The sequence below is a fragment of the Denticeps clupeoides genome, chromosome 11, assembly GCF_900700375.1.
Source record: "Denticeps clupeoides chromosome 11, fDenClu1.1, whole genome shotgun sequence".
Taxonomy (NCBI): Eukaryota; Metazoa; Chordata; class Actinopteri; order Clupeiformes; family Denticipitidae; genus Denticeps; species Denticeps clupeoides.
The window spans coordinates 11582258-11597000 of NC_041717.1; the positions used below are offsets into that span (position 1 = coordinate 11582258).

Sequence of the window (14743 nt, forward strand, 5' to 3'; positions counted from 1 at the left end):
TTAATAAGACTCTTAAACGCTGTAATACGATGTGGTGTCTGCTGGCATTGAGGGCATGGATCCAGAACAATCCATCAAGTGCCAGAGCTCAGGTTCGACGTCTCTCTTTACACCCGACCCTGCAATGCGAATATGAGCATTCAGAATAAACTTATTAGCTGACATGAGACCAACATACCAGTCTACAATGCTCGATTTGTTTCATTTCCGTCTGTTTTGCAAACTGGTTCATAATTATAATCATATCAATAAGATAAAACGTGTAACAGCCTTTGAGAATTGCTGTCATTTTGTAATTGGACAACCTGAACAGATAAAAATGAAATGCATTTACATTCCAAATGGAGAACAACTTCCTTCAGCCCTTGACCACTGTACAGGTCAGTACAGCGTCACTGTGGTCACTGTGGCATTAACTCCTTTGCAAGCTGTCCACCAGCAAGGCCCTGTCATCTCAGATGTAAACAGTCTTGGCATTAGGAGGCTGGAAAGCTTAACCCACGTCTGCGAGGCTTTTGGCAAACAGTAATGGAAAGAATCTTATGCGCTGCATGGAGGATGGTGGTATTCATTGTACCACCACCATATAAAGCATACTTTACAAGGCTTTTTTTTTATGAAATAATACAGTGTTAATGCAGTGTTGAACGGCATCACGCCTAGGGGAATTCTCCACATAACATTGTAACAGCGTAGTCACATTTGGAAGGGAATTTATTAAATATCTCTTACATACATCTGTGTGTCTGTGGGTACAAATCAAGCTTTGTGAAGTTAGACAATCAAGCTCTGTGAAGTTTTCATTAGCACGTTCAGATTCAGTTACCATGGACCCACCTGAAATGGGAAGTAATTTATACCATTCCTGTCTAGGCACCTTACATTCGACACTATGTGCACATTTTGAACCCAAAATGTCTTTTGTTGCACATATTTTGTTCATTGATTAACAATTACAATTGCACTTGGACAGTGTAACTCACAGTGTAAATCATGTTGTTTCTGTGACTGTAGGATATGCTCACAGTGCTTTATTAATCATTTGCAACAATAGAACAAATGAAAGACACAGAAGCTGAATTCATGCTATCATGTTTCAGAGAACTTTATGAGTTGATGACTTTTCTGAGCCGTGTTTTATGTAAGGCCTGGGCTCTCTTCTGCCTCTGTGTCATACCGTTGCCCAGGCTCTGTTTAATGGATGGTAGAACTGTCCTATCAGCCATTGAAGGTCGGCCTGGTGCCCTGAACAAAACAGACGTGGGTTTGTTCATAGCATTGACAGATGTCTTCATAGCGCGGCCACAAATCTATTTCTGGCATCACTTACAGTATCTGTGACAAGGGCTTCAGAGGCTGCTTTTGAAAGCGGTCTGATTCTTCACCTCTGGTGGAGAGAGAGAAGGGGGAGGGATGATGAATGAGCTAAACTGAAAGCAGAGAGGGAAATTATGAATGGACTGGGATTTTTTTATTGTGGAATTGAAGGTGTTAGGTGATTTGATGGTGTTACTTCGTAGATATACATTAAATTCCGTTAAAAAGATATCCTTGTTTGCTTTCCATTGCATAAGGAAAATAAGCATTGTAAAAGTGGTAATGAACATTCCCCTTCTGACATTTGACCCCCATTTTTTCTTCTGGCCTGTCAGTAACACAGTTGACTTATATATCTATGCTGTCATCATTCACCGCCTTTTAATTCATTTATTTATTTTTATTATATATTTTTTCTCATTCTGTGTGCTTCAATCAGGACAGACAAGACAGGGAAAAGGAGAAGTTGGGGAGAAGGAAGGAGAATGAAAGAAGGAGGAGGATAGAGAACGAACACAGACAATCTGCTTCACTACCTGCTTAAACAAAAAAAACAACAGCTTAAAAATACAGCAACAACCAACATCTGTAGAAGTCACCGTAAATAATGAATAGCAAATGTTATTTAACTGCACACAGTACTAATAGTGCAAGGCATGTTCCAGACAGCGTGTGAGCCCTAATGTGTAGCCGTGTGCACACCAGAGTGTGCGAGCACGCCTGTGCCCACTAGGTTAAGTAGTTAATGGTGTATGTGGGGAGCCAAGTACATGAAGCCCACATGTAGGAGGCCCAGGCAACAGGTATCCAGGGGAACAGGGGAGGCCCAGGAGGGCCACCACAGGAACGACTGCAACCCCTACCAAGAGGGGCAGTGGTGGCCTAGCGGTTAAGGAAGCGGCCCCGTAATCAGAAGGTTGCCGGTTCGAATCCTGATCCGCCAAGGTGCCACTGAGGTGCCACTGAGCAAAGCACCGTCCCCACACACTGCTCCCCGGGCGCCGGTCATGGCTGCCCACTGCTCACTCAGGGTGATGGGTTAAATGCAGAGGACAAATTTCACTGTGTGCTGTGCTGCTGTGTATCACATGTGACAATCACTTCACTTTATTTATTTATAAGAAAAGGGCAGAGGAGAGCCCTGGATTGTGGGGGCACCCAACGGCCACAATTCAGAAGCGCGGGCAGACCGGGTCCTGGGCCCACAGGCCCAAGGAGAGAGGTTTTTTGTATAACTAGTTTGTGCATCTAGTCTAGTGTGTGTTATCTCAGCTATGCTTGCTGTTGTTTATGCTGGTTTTTCTCTTCTGTCATTATGAATGTGCTGCTAAACTTACTTGGTATTGTCAGCAAGATGGGCTTTTGCAATTGCGTATGCTTCTGGAGATGTTGTCTTCTTGTTGATGACAATATCCTTGAGGATCGATTTGACTCGGAAAAGCTGAACCAAAAACGTCAACGTTAGAGCCAAAAGTTTGGCAAGTACTACTGCACAGGTCACAAGAAGAGTGTTCTTGTGTAGTACTAACAAACCACGCATTTTCCTTCCAGAACGTAGAGTAAATTGGTGCCAACCTCCTGAGACTGCAAGTGGTTCGTGTTGTAGAGATTCCCAATTATGTCTGCACATTCCTGTATGGATGGGGCGCGAGGCCGCCGAGATGACGGCGAGTCAATACGCAGTGGCTGCAAGGAAATTATGTCACCCCATTTAGCCCTCGTCTCTGAGATGGGACACTCCGAGACACTGGCAGGGTTTGAGGTATTCTTTGAGCTGCAAGAGGCAGAGGAACAGTGATGAATTAAAACAAACACAATCATTTTGCAAATGATTAAATTCATTTATTACCTGCTTGTTGCATGGGACAAAGTGCCAGCTTCCACACATGGAGTCTGGTTAACATGAGTCCTCTTAGCGCTTTGGGAATCAGGCTGGGACATTTGGATTTCTTAATTATACAAATTTGGAAGGACAATTAGTTACTGGTTTGCAACATTTGCATTTCTGCATTTAAGTCATGATTTTCACTTGTTCACCTTTTGGGGATGAAAGATGAGGGTCCATAATCATTCTATACTGTAGTTCTGCAAAACCAACACAAATGTTCAGGATTTCAGACAGGATCCACCAGTAAAATGTTGGTTGTAACAAGAAAACAATTCAAGGGTCACATTTATAGTGAGCATTACCACTGTCTTAAAGCAAAGCATAGAAATGACAAGAACAAAATGTAAAAAAAATGGTTACTACCAAGTTATATTCATATTTACAGAACTTACCAGATGGCCTCATCCTCAGTGACTTACAATCAGTTGTGACAGACCCAGTCGTCCTGGAGACGCTCGGGATTAAGTGTCTTGCTAAGGGAAACGGTGGCAATAAGTGGGGTTTAAACCTGTGAGTGTTTAACCCACGAAGGTAAGGTAACAGCCCTCCCAAAATAAATATTGGCAGACAAATGGAAGGGGCAGTGGTTGACCTATCAGGTGAGGAAACAGACCCATTGTGGGTTCGAATCCCCAGCCGCCAAGGCACCACTGAGCAAAGCACCGTCCCCACACACTGCTCCCCGGGCGCCTGTCATGGCCACTGCTCACCAAGGGTGATGGTTAAAAGCAGAGGACATGTTTCGTTGCGTCACCGTGTGCTGTGCTGCTGTGTTTCACTGTGACAATCACTTCACTTTCACTAAAGGAATACTGACACCAAAAATCTGAATAATCCTGTGAGTGCCATGAAAAAACAAAACCATACAGACATAATATCCACTCAAAACATTCTCCGTGGATCTATTAAGCATGCAAGTGCTTTGGGCGTGTTCCGTACCCCTGTTCTCGCGTTTCAGCGCGTCTATCTCCTCATGCAGCTTCCTCAGGGTGCCCTGGTGCTGCTGCTGCAGGAACGCCACGTCCTTCTCCAGGGACGCCACCCGCCGCCGCGCCGACCTCGGCGTCCCGCCGCCGCCGCCGCAGTCCCCGGGGAACAGGCGCGGGTATCGGGTCCAGTGGGGCAGGTTACGCAGGGGCGGGAGGCTGCTCGCGTTCATGTTCGGGGAATCAGCTCACGATTTAAACATCATTACACGTTTAAAAACCACTGTAAACCTCCACGGCGCGTTTGTGGCTGCTCCAGGTGGGTAAATGTGGCATTTCGACAGGTGAACGTGCTACACGCCATGGTCCTACACGCCTTTTATCCCATTCTTTATAGCGGGATATAAATGCTGATAAATACTGTAAATGTAAAGGCGTACAGTGACACGTTTATCGGAGTTCACATGCCGCGCATAAGCACCGGGCCGAATTAAGTCAAAACGCTAAATGATAGTCTTACTACAGGGACCGTCCCGAGCGGCACTTCCGGGTTCTGAGTCGCGTGGCGCGTTGCCGCGGCAACGAGAGCGCAGACTTCCGGGTTCTGAACCGCCGGACCGCCAATGGCGCGACGCTTCACTTTCAGTCGCTTTCCGTCGACTGTTCCGTCCCAGCAGTGGCGTTCTACTTCACCGGAGGAAACGAACTGAAATAGCGACGCAGAATACCACAGCGAGCGAAAAAACTTTAAGTTTAAGAACTTTCACAGTTAAAAACATCTCCTGTATAATATCTAACCTGTGAATGAAATCTACAAGTACACATACAAAGTGTACATATTACCTATGAAATATTAGTACACATTATTCATTGCCTGAAATTGGGCCCCCCGATCAGGGTTTTATTAATATAAATATAGGATGTGCTATTTTGTAATGTCACAAATATTCAAAACTAATGTACAGCTGGGCAATACAAAGGGGCATCTGATAAATGCTGTAAATGTAAATGCTAGAAATTTGTGGGAGACACCGGGAGCTACTTGATTAAAAAGTGATGTAAACACACACAACATTTACAGCATTTATCAGACGGCCTTACCCAGAGCGACTTACAATCAGTAGTTACAGGGACAGTCCCCCCCGGAGCAACTTAGGGTTAAGTGTCTTGCTCTGGGACACAATGGTAGTAAGTGGGATTTGAACCCGGGTCTTCTGGTTCATAGGCGAGTGTGTTACCCGCTAGGCTACTACCACCCCACACAAGAACGTGGCATGGGCGTGTGCTGATTAGGTTGATTGGGTCAGACACCAGAGAAATTGCCAGAGACCATGAGAACCAGAACAAGCAAGAAGGGTTTATTCGTGTACGGGTGGGTGTCGTTCGCGGTCGTTTAGGTCCGCTGGCGATGAAGACAGGTTGAGGGAGGGTGGGGAAATTAGTTTCGCGTTGGATATTTGACAGAGATTTGGATATTCACTATAAGCGCAATCCTCCACAAAAAATTTAACTTTTTTAACTTTCAGTTGCTTTTTCTGAGTGGTAAAAAAACCCTTAAAAATTGAGCCGTGTTGTACATTGATTTGGGTTCACAGGGTCACTTTGAAATGTAAAACACACATTGGGGCAATGGTGGTCTAGCTGTTAAGGAAGCGGCCCCGTAAGCAGAAGGTTGCCCACTCCTCACCAAGGGTGATGGTTAAAAGCAGAGGACACATTTCGTTGTGTGTATGGTGTGCTGTGCTGCAGTGTTTCACAATCACTTCACTTGCACTTTGTGCTAAAGCTATTTAAAAATGATACTTTTCCACTGTCTTTTAAAAAATTGTGAAAACGGGTGCTGAAAAATCCTAAAAATGGAGGCGTGTCTCACTAGTCAGACGCAGCACAGTTGGGTTGAGGGCCTGTACGGGAGAGTCACTAGTCGATATTCCGTGAGGCGTTGTCGCGGTTCTGGTCATTACGTGTTGTGAAGTTTAGTCGTGACATTAATTTTTTTGTGTCTGTGAGTGTGTGTGTTTATGAGATTTTTGGAGCATGCAGGGGGACCGCGAGCTCATATGGGATCCTCATATTTGGTGCAGTTGTGTGGTGTTTTATCTAGTGGTTTGACAGGCCGTGACGAGGCTATTTGCGTTGCCCCCAGAAGTGGGTGCTGTGCACATTATATTAGGGTGTGCCCTGCAAGAGTAATTTTGAATGGAGCCATGAGCCATATCTTGTATGATTTGTCTTCATGATCCTCTGCACTCTTTTAATGAGATTAAATGTTAATCAATTAAGACTTATTTTCTACATGTCTTTTGTGATGTGGCAATAATTTCTCAAGAAGGTAAAGAACTCCACATTTATTACAAAATGCTAATTTATTAAATTTTATTGTGGTCATGGAAAATGCCCAAAGCTGATCAACGAGATCAATTGCATAATCGCCCAGCCCTAGCTGGAACATTATTTTGCTTCTAAGGAAAATGCAGTGAATCTGTGCTGTCACGCTAAAGATGTGGGTTTTTTGTTTTTTTTTCCAGATTTCAAACTTTCAGATCCATTCTATTACAATTTGACTGTATATTGTTACATTGCACTGTAACAACCAGTCACACACATTGCTTTCGGAGTATTTGTAATATTTTCTTGTAATTATTTATAGAAAGAGCAGTGCAGAGTTTCTTTTAATCCATGAATGGGGCCCAAATAGCATCTGTTTTAATAATCTGACATTACTTTGTCTGTGATGTTTTACAGACTTCACAAAAGTCAATTAACAGATTTCCTTTTACTTCACAACTTTAGACACATTTTGTGGAACAAAGCTACGGCAAAAACACAGAAAAAGGAGGGCGGGGTAACACAAAACAAGAAAACAACACAAATTACCTTTAGGAAAACACACAGCACATAAAAAAATTCAAACAATTACAATCAGGGTCTCAGAATTGTCTACAAAAATCCAGTGGGCAGAACATCCACACTCTTCAGTTCAAACTATGAAAATAAAGTGTGACCTGCGATTTACAGCCAAAACCCATCCTTACCTGCAGCACAGGCCTCGCATTCGAACCACTTCCTAATATTGCTATTAGAGTACGGCAGATATTTTGTTCAATTTTTTTAATACATTTTCTAATGGACAGTAAACACGTCTAAATTTCATTTTGATGTAAGCAACAGCAGAAAATTGTAAAATTGTGGCCTATAAAAACAACAAAACAAAGGGATCTTTTAACCTGTGAATGAGCAGAGTTGCTTGATCAAAATAAATATTTGTGAGTTGCACAAGTGCATCACCCCAAGCGTGTTAAAACGAGAGCGAGTTTCTTATTTATGAATACACAGTGCACAGCACTGCTAGACAAGATGGAGATTTCTGGGCGCTCATTACTGGGAAGCAAAAATGGAAAGTGAACAAAACATATTTCACAGTGGAGGGTATGTACAATAAGAAGAATAATTGTATGTATATAAAGGTCCATTTACACCCACATGCTTAACCAGTCATCTCTGCTCCCAGTCCAAGGTACCTGGGCAAACCTAGTTATTCCTATAAGAATAGAAAAAAAAAAACTAAAATAAAAATATTTATAATAAATAAAATGTAGGTCAGGCACTGCGTATGTTGATTTGACATTTAGGCCTGATTATGAAGAAAGGGACCCTAAAATCCGCACACCAAAGAGAGCTAATAGAAAAGTTATTTTGGCGGGTTGGTTAAGAGAAAAACAGACATCATGAAGATACCAGACACCACGTCCAGAGGTAACAGACCTGCTACCTTCTACACTTGATGGGCATTTTACATGAAGAATGTGCAAAATTAAAAGAAGGAACTGGGGGTAAATTTGCTTTCCTCTGCAGCTCAGTCCAATATGTAAAGTGCCTTCAACTGCACTTAAAAGTCTTATCATCAATACAATTATTAATACCACCATTAATAGGGCAATGGCAAAATACTACCTTGTTTCTGTGTAAATTAATTGTGAATTTAAACCACCGCCCCCCTAAAAAAAAACATGTGAAAGGAAGAGGCGAGGAAGGGGTTGCATTTGGGTCTCTACTGCTATATACAACCAACCTACAGCGACCAAATATCAAAAGTAGGTTGTCCTCAACAGAAGCAACACCACGGGAAACCTCACCACACCAACTTTTCATGCACCCACGGCCAGGACTGCAGTGAGTCCGAATGTTGTATCGGCCGTGAACAGGAAAACTCTTCCCAGGATATTATTAATACATTGAGTATCGGTGAGAAGCAGAACCTGTGCAGAAGTCCATGCTCACAATGAAGCTAGTAGTGGTTCCTGGCAGCGCACACGCGAGTGGCAATGGAGAAGGGCGTGGCGCCTCGCAGCGGCCAGCTATGGCGTGTAGGCGGGAGGAGGCTGGAACTGATTGGCATAATCGGCGGTGAACGTCTCGCTGCTGTCCTCCATTTCGGAGAGCAGCTCCAAGGCCTGCTCCTCCTCCTCTGTGGGGTAGTGGCGTAGGAGGTTGGCTGCAGTGGCCAGGATGGAGGCTCCGCCCGCCCCGGCCACCAGGTAGAAGCTGATGGCGAAGGTGACGTAGATGAGGGAGCCGTGGTACTTCTTGTGCTGCTGCTGCAGGGAAAGAATGAGCTCGGAGGCCCAGTAGCAGAAACCGATCACCGTGGCACACTGCAGAACTGAAAACAGACGTAGAAACGGGTCAGTCGTGGAGGCCGCAACCGCAACACCTGCTGGTGACTGACAGTTGCTTTCTTAAAATAGAGGTGGCACATAAACCATGTAGGAGAAAAAAAGGGCAAAAACTAGAGGGTTGCCAGGTTTTAATGTTTGTTGCATGAAATTTTGAAAAAGAAAAAAAAAATCCAACATTCTAATAAAAATCTAATATTAATTTCTATGGGTTTGTGCATGGAAGCCCCTTTACATTTTACTTGGAATTTTATAATTCATTATAAAATCATGGCTTCTGCATTCCTCAACCACAAGGCTTGGCTGCTTACGTTCAGGCTGGATGTCACAACACGCCTTTTAAAAACACTATCTTGCCAGCCGAGACATGCTGTTTCCAACAACCCGGATTCAAGGGTTCAAAGTGTTTGTTGTCAATTAAATTCTGCCTTTACTGCCCACAGACAAATGCAGGATGTTGCAAACATTTCACTTCTCTCGCGCAGTGACACTCGACACTTCAATCAATCACTTGCATATTGGTTCCACTTGAATACTTTCAATACTGATGTCAATAGCAGTCGCTAAAGCATTTGAATGTATTTATTGCTGGTGCCGATGGTACCGCGGCCGCTGGAGAGAGACCCGGAGAGAACGCCTACCCGTGAGTATGTGTGCGAAGGCGTATCTGCGGGTGATCTTCAGGGCGGGGTGCTTAGGGCCGAACACGTCCAGCAGAAAAGCAGTGAGGCTGCACAGGATGCCAAGGAAGCAGAACGCGGCGATGACCCGCAGCAGCAGGACGGTCTGGGAGTTGACACAGAAATCTGGGAAGCAATTTAAAAAAAAAAAAAAAAAAAAAAAAGCGTTTTTCCTGAACCATCTTGCATCATGTGCACAGAAAGTCAACACTGGACAAGCTCACGTAATATCAGACGTTTTGCATGTTTCTGTCTGGGTTCGAATTGATGACCAAAATACAATCAGAATATTACTCATTTCTACGTTACATTACTCCTTCGCTCATTTAGGAGAGGATTTTATTCCAACTTTGAGTGAATAAACTCGGCATTCATATTTTGTCGGCAGAAAACGGGAGATTCTTCTCCCCGGAAGCCGCCCCTACCTTCCAGCAGTTTGGGATCCGTGTATCCCAGCACGTCGGCCACGCCGAGCTCTTGCCGGGGACACGTTCCGCCGTGAACCCGGAGCCAGGCCGGCTCAGCCAGGGCCGTGCACAGGGCGGTGATGGACAGCGCCCCGGGCAGTGCCGAGGCCAGGCTGCGCTCCGGCTGCTTCGGGACGGCCGATCCGCCGCGCCTGCGGCGGGGTCCGGGGCCGGATCCGGGGGCGGCGGGTCCCGGCGGCGCGTACATCGTCGACCAGCCTCAAGAACCTCGAATAAAACAACGCGACCGACCCGACGTCCGGTCGGCTATTTGCGTACTTTCGGTTCTGATCGGGAAGCAGTAAAAAAAAAAAAAAAAACACCAAACCTTGTAAAATACTGACGAGCGACGGTCAACTAAATGCTAAAACGCCGAATGTGGCATGTCGCCGCGGCAAATTTGTTGAAAATTTAGCGGAACAATCGGATAAAACCCGCAGCGCCGTCTGCTAACTTCCCTTCTCCCCAGATCACCGGATTCGACCGAACGGAGTAGGAAAAAACAAGTCAGACCGCAGAGAAAGAAACGACCGGCCCGCGACTCAGTCCGTGTCCGTAAAACCGAAGGCGACGCGCGGCCGGCGTCGAAAAACAACACGCCGCCTTCCTCATTTCGGCCTAAAGGCTAAAAACAAAAAGGCGGCTGCTGGGGAGGCGTCGAGGTCCACTTCCTGCCGCTTTCTTCTTCTCCGGGTCCTGATTGCGTGGCGCCGCAGCGTTCGTTTGGTTTTGCTGCCCCCTGGCGTGCACCGTTCGTAACGCAGCACTCCGACCCGCAGTGGAACTACGAGAGTGTCCCAGGTTCGTTGTACTTGTAACACGGTTATACGACGTGTATTGTGGTGTCCGACCAAATCACAAAGTGTTTGCCTGATTTTGGCCATATTGGCTGAATAGCACCATCTAGAAAGGGCAAATCTTGTGATTTAAGTGTAAGTGATTAGTTGTCACATGTGACACAGCACAGCACCCAGTGCACACGGTGAAACATGTCCTCTTTTAAACATGTCCTGCTTTTAACCATCACCTTTGGTGAGCAGTGGGCATTCGAACCGGCAACCTTCTTAGTACAGGTCCGCTTCCATAACCGCTAGGCCACCACTGCCTTATTACAACTGCCTTTAATGTATGGAGAGAGTAGCAGGAGGGATTTGTGACAGACAGCAGGCAGTGTTGTACAGGTTGGGGATGGTGGCATTGACAAAAAGAGAGGAGGCTGATCTGGAGGCGGCTTAGATTTGTGCCGGAGGTGACGAGGATGGATTAGGAGTGAGTGCATTAGATGAACAGTTAGGGTTGAATGTTTTGGAGACCAGTGCCCGCTTGAGTCACGTCAACATTGCGTTGGCTTGGACACAGAGAAGAGTACGTTGGAGCAGCCAGACAACGAACAAAAGATGCAGGCCTAGTAGGAGGTTTATGGATGTGATGAGTAAAATTGTCATTGTGATACACAGCAAGCACAGTGGTGCACACATCACCCTGAGTGAGCAGTGGGCAGCCATGACAGGCGCCCGGGGAGCAGTGTGTGGGGACGGTGCTTTGCTCAGTGGGTGTGGAAGATGCAGATGACAGAGGAAATCTGCTGTGGTTGATCCCTAATGAGAGCAGCCATAAGTATAAGAAGGGTTAGGTTTAAGGAGTAGGGTTAAGTTAAGCAGTAGGGTTAATTGTAGGGTGGTAGTAGCCTATGAACCAGGTTAAAATCCCACTTACTACCATTGTGTCTCTGAGCAAGGCACTTAACCCTAAATTGTAACTACAGTGTGTAAGTCGTTCTGGGTTTGCTCTGCAAGGTTTAGGAGTAGGGTTAAGTTTAGGGTTAGGTTTAGGCTTTCAGAGTACGCATGCGCATTCTGGTTTCGGGTTTCTGGTGTAATTCGGGTAGCGACAGTGAATGTAGGTAAAAAGAAGATCTCAGCTCTCCAGCTCCTCTCTGTGGGAGAGGCACGCCCGTTCGCCACTTCCACGCCTGTCCTGCAGGGGTCGCCACCGACCCCCTGTCCTGCAGGGGTCGCTAGCAGCTGGAAGAGAGGAAGCAGGAAGTGCTTTTCAAAATACGTCGCGATCTCATCTCCGTCCGGAAGATGAAGGACGCGCTGGATCTCCTGCAGCGCTTCAGCGGCCACCCCGACTCGCGGTGCTGGTACGTGGCGTGGGACCCCGAGGGCGCCTTGCTGGCGTCGTGTGGCGGGGATCGAGCCGTTCGGATCTGGGGGAAGGAGGGTATGTAAGCGCCCCAGAATCCACCTGCGTATCGGGACACGTATGATCCCATAACAGCCTTCAGGTGCATTCGTGTCGATTCCACGTCCTGTGTTTAGGGGAATCCTGGGTGTGCAAGTCCGCGCTGTCGGATGGGCATCAGCGCACCGTGCGTAAGGTGGCCTGGTCGCCGTGTGGCACCTACCTGGCCTCGGCCAGCTTTGATGCCACAACGTGCATCTGGAAGAAGAAAGAAGACGACTTTGAGGTGAACCTGCACAACACGCCACATTTCACGAGTCAAGCCGTCGGCTCCTGTGGGGATTTACGTGGAAGATCTTGTCTGGCAGTGCCTGACTGTGTTGGAGGGCCACGAGAACGAGGTGAAGTGTGTCGCCTGGGCGCCGTCTGGTAGCCAGCTGGCCACCTGCAGCAGGGACAAGAGCGTCTGGATCTGGGAAGGTCACCATGCACGTCCGCTCCTCCTTCTTCACCACGAACCCCCGCCCGTCACGTCACGGTAGAAACTCTTTGTTTTGCAGTGGACGAGGAGGACGAGTACGAGTGTGTCAGCGTGGTGAACGCTCATACGCAGGACGTTAAGCATGTCGTCTGGCACCCCACGCGGGAGGTACAACGTTTTCTTTTTACGTCACAATTCCCTTGTACGTAAGGGGCAGTGGAGGCTCAGAAGGTTCCCGGTTCGAATCCCGATCCCCTGAGGTGCCACTGAGAAAAGGACCGTCCCCACATACTGCTCACCAAGGGTGATGGTTAAAGAAAGTGAAGTGATTGTCACTTGTGATGCACAGCACACGGTGCACACAGTGAAATTTGTCCTCTGCATTTAACCCATCCCCCTGAGTGAGCAGTGGGCAGCCATGACAGGTGCCCGGGGAGCAGTGTGTGGGGACGGTGCTTTGCTCAGTGGCAGATCGGGATTCGAACCGGCAACCTTCTGATTATGGGGCCACTTCCTTAACCGCTAGGCCACCCCTGCCGAGGACTCATAAAAGCAGAGGACTCATTTCGTTGTCACCGTGTGCAGTGCTGCAGTGTTTCACAATGACAGTCTTTCATAATGTAGTTGCTCATCATAACTGGATCGAGTTTCCTCCGCAGCTCCTGGCTTCAGCCAGCTATGACAACAACGTCTGCATATACAAGGAGGAGGACGACGACTGGGAGCGCAGGGCCACTCTGGAGGGCCACACCTCGACTGTCTGGAGCCTGGCTTTTGACCCCAGTGGCCAGAGGCTGGCTTCCTGTAGCGACGACCGTACGGTGAAGATCTGGAAGGAGAGCGGTCCACACGAAGGTATGTTGGCATGGATTTTTTTTCCCTAGTAGTTTAGGTTTCTATGGCTACGGTATCTTATTTAAAGGTGCATAATGTTCGGCGGTGCTCTGCAATATAGTGCCACGGATAAGTAATGGCATTTCTAGCTGGCAGTACCCACAGATGTGTTCTCATGTGCGTTGTGCTTCAGACGCAGAGGTTGCATGGATTGTACATGTTTGTTTCCCATCTTCCCCCATGTCCTCCCAGGAGACGCTTCGGACGCCTGGAAGTGTGTGTGTACCCTTTCTGGTTTCCACGGGCGGACCATTTATGATATTTCATGGTTTGTAGCGATTCCTCTACTTAGTTTTTTATTTTTAAAAATGTACTTAAAATCAAATATCTAATAGTTTCAGTTTGGGCTGCATTGTTTAAAAGAGAGTAATTATTTCAATTTAATATATTAATCAATTTGCCATCACGTGCTTTATACTGAGGACAATTGTAAACCTTTTTTTTTTGTCTTCTTCTTTAGGTGTCGATTGACTGGAGCTATGGTCACAGCGTGCGGTGATGACGGAATTCGCGTGTTTAAAGAGGAAGTGACCTCGGACCCAGACCAGCCTCTTTTCTCAATGTCTGTGCATGTAGCTAAAGCCCACAGCCAGGATGTCAACTGTGTGGCCTGGAATCCCAAGGAGCCAGGCCTGCTGGCCTCTTGCAGTGACGATGGCGAAATCGCCATCTGGAGCTACAAGTCAGAGGACGTGTGACCAAATGAACTATAATTCTAGTCAGAAAGTGCAACGCCCCGGGGATCACAGAAGCCGGTGTATTTAAAAATGATTTTACCTCAGCTGAAAATAACATGTGATCAGCCTAGTGCCTGTTATTTAAAATAAATAATAATAAACAAGTCAGTGTAATGGATCCCAAATAAGACAGCTAGCACTTCAAGAGTTTGATGAATCATTTCTTTAAGAAAACTTTGCATAAATGTTACTAAAGCGCCCGGTTACAGATTGCATTAAAGCATGATCTGTAATGCACAGTGTAAATGCATCAAGCATTCGTTGCATACAGCACGTGACTGGGCCACTCTCAGAAATCCACTGGATTTGTTACATGATCTAAGGAGGAACTGGAATAAAGATCGATTTCAGTGAAAACCTCTAAATAAGGTAATTGTGAACCAACCGCCAACCAAATGGAACTTCGTTTCTGTGTGTTGTATATTTGTTAACTGTTTTTGCAAGTTTGCTATAATAAACAAATCAGTAATCTTAATCATGGGGTTTGCAG

The 14743-nt window shown here is 46.4% G+C and overlaps 3 protein-coding genes across 3 annotated transcripts; 1 reads left to right on the forward strand and 2 right to left on the reverse strand.

The window, feature by feature from the left end:
• Window positions 1-12: 12 nt before the first annotated feature.
• On the reverse strand, window positions 13-4720 carry LOC114799659 (uncharacterized). Its single transcript, XM_028996454.1, has 8 exons — window positions 4145-4720; window positions 3355-3402; window positions 3167-3266; window positions 2893-3091; window positions 2655-2758; window positions 1331-1387; window positions 1178-1245; window positions 13-119 (listed from the first exon to the last, which is right to left on the reverse strand). The coding sequence occupies exons 1-8, from the start codon at window positions 4362-4364 to the stop codon at window positions 13-15; spliced, it is 903 nt and encodes a 300-aa protein (XP_028852287.1). The 5' UTR covers window positions 4365-4720.
• A 2168-nt stretch (window positions 4721-6888) lies between these two features.
• Window positions 6889-10641, reverse strand: tmem127 (transmembrane protein 127). Its single transcript, XM_028995682.1, has 3 exons — window positions 9913-10641; window positions 9449-9613; window positions 6889-8794 (listed from the first exon to the last, which is right to left on the reverse strand). Exons 1-3 carry the CDS (start codon window positions 10160-10162, stop codon window positions 8490-8492), a joined length of 720 nt encoding a protein of 239 aa, XP_028851515.1. The 5' UTR covers window positions 10163-10641; the 3' UTR covers window positions 6889-8489.
• Window positions 10642-10772: 131 nt separating this feature from the next.
• Window positions 10773-14728, forward strand: ciao1 (cytosolic iron-sulfur assembly component 1). Its single transcript, XM_028995681.1, has 7 exons — window positions 10773-12180; window positions 12279-12427; window positions 12510-12621; window positions 12702-12790; window positions 13282-13477; window positions 13709-13784; window positions 13977-14728. The coding sequence occupies exons 1-7, from the start codon at window positions 12042-12044 to the stop codon at window positions 14212-14214; spliced, it is 999 nt and encodes a 332-aa protein (XP_028851514.1). The 5' UTR covers window positions 10773-12041; the 3' UTR covers window positions 14215-14728.
• The last annotated feature ends 15 nt before the right edge of the window (window positions 14729-14743 follow it).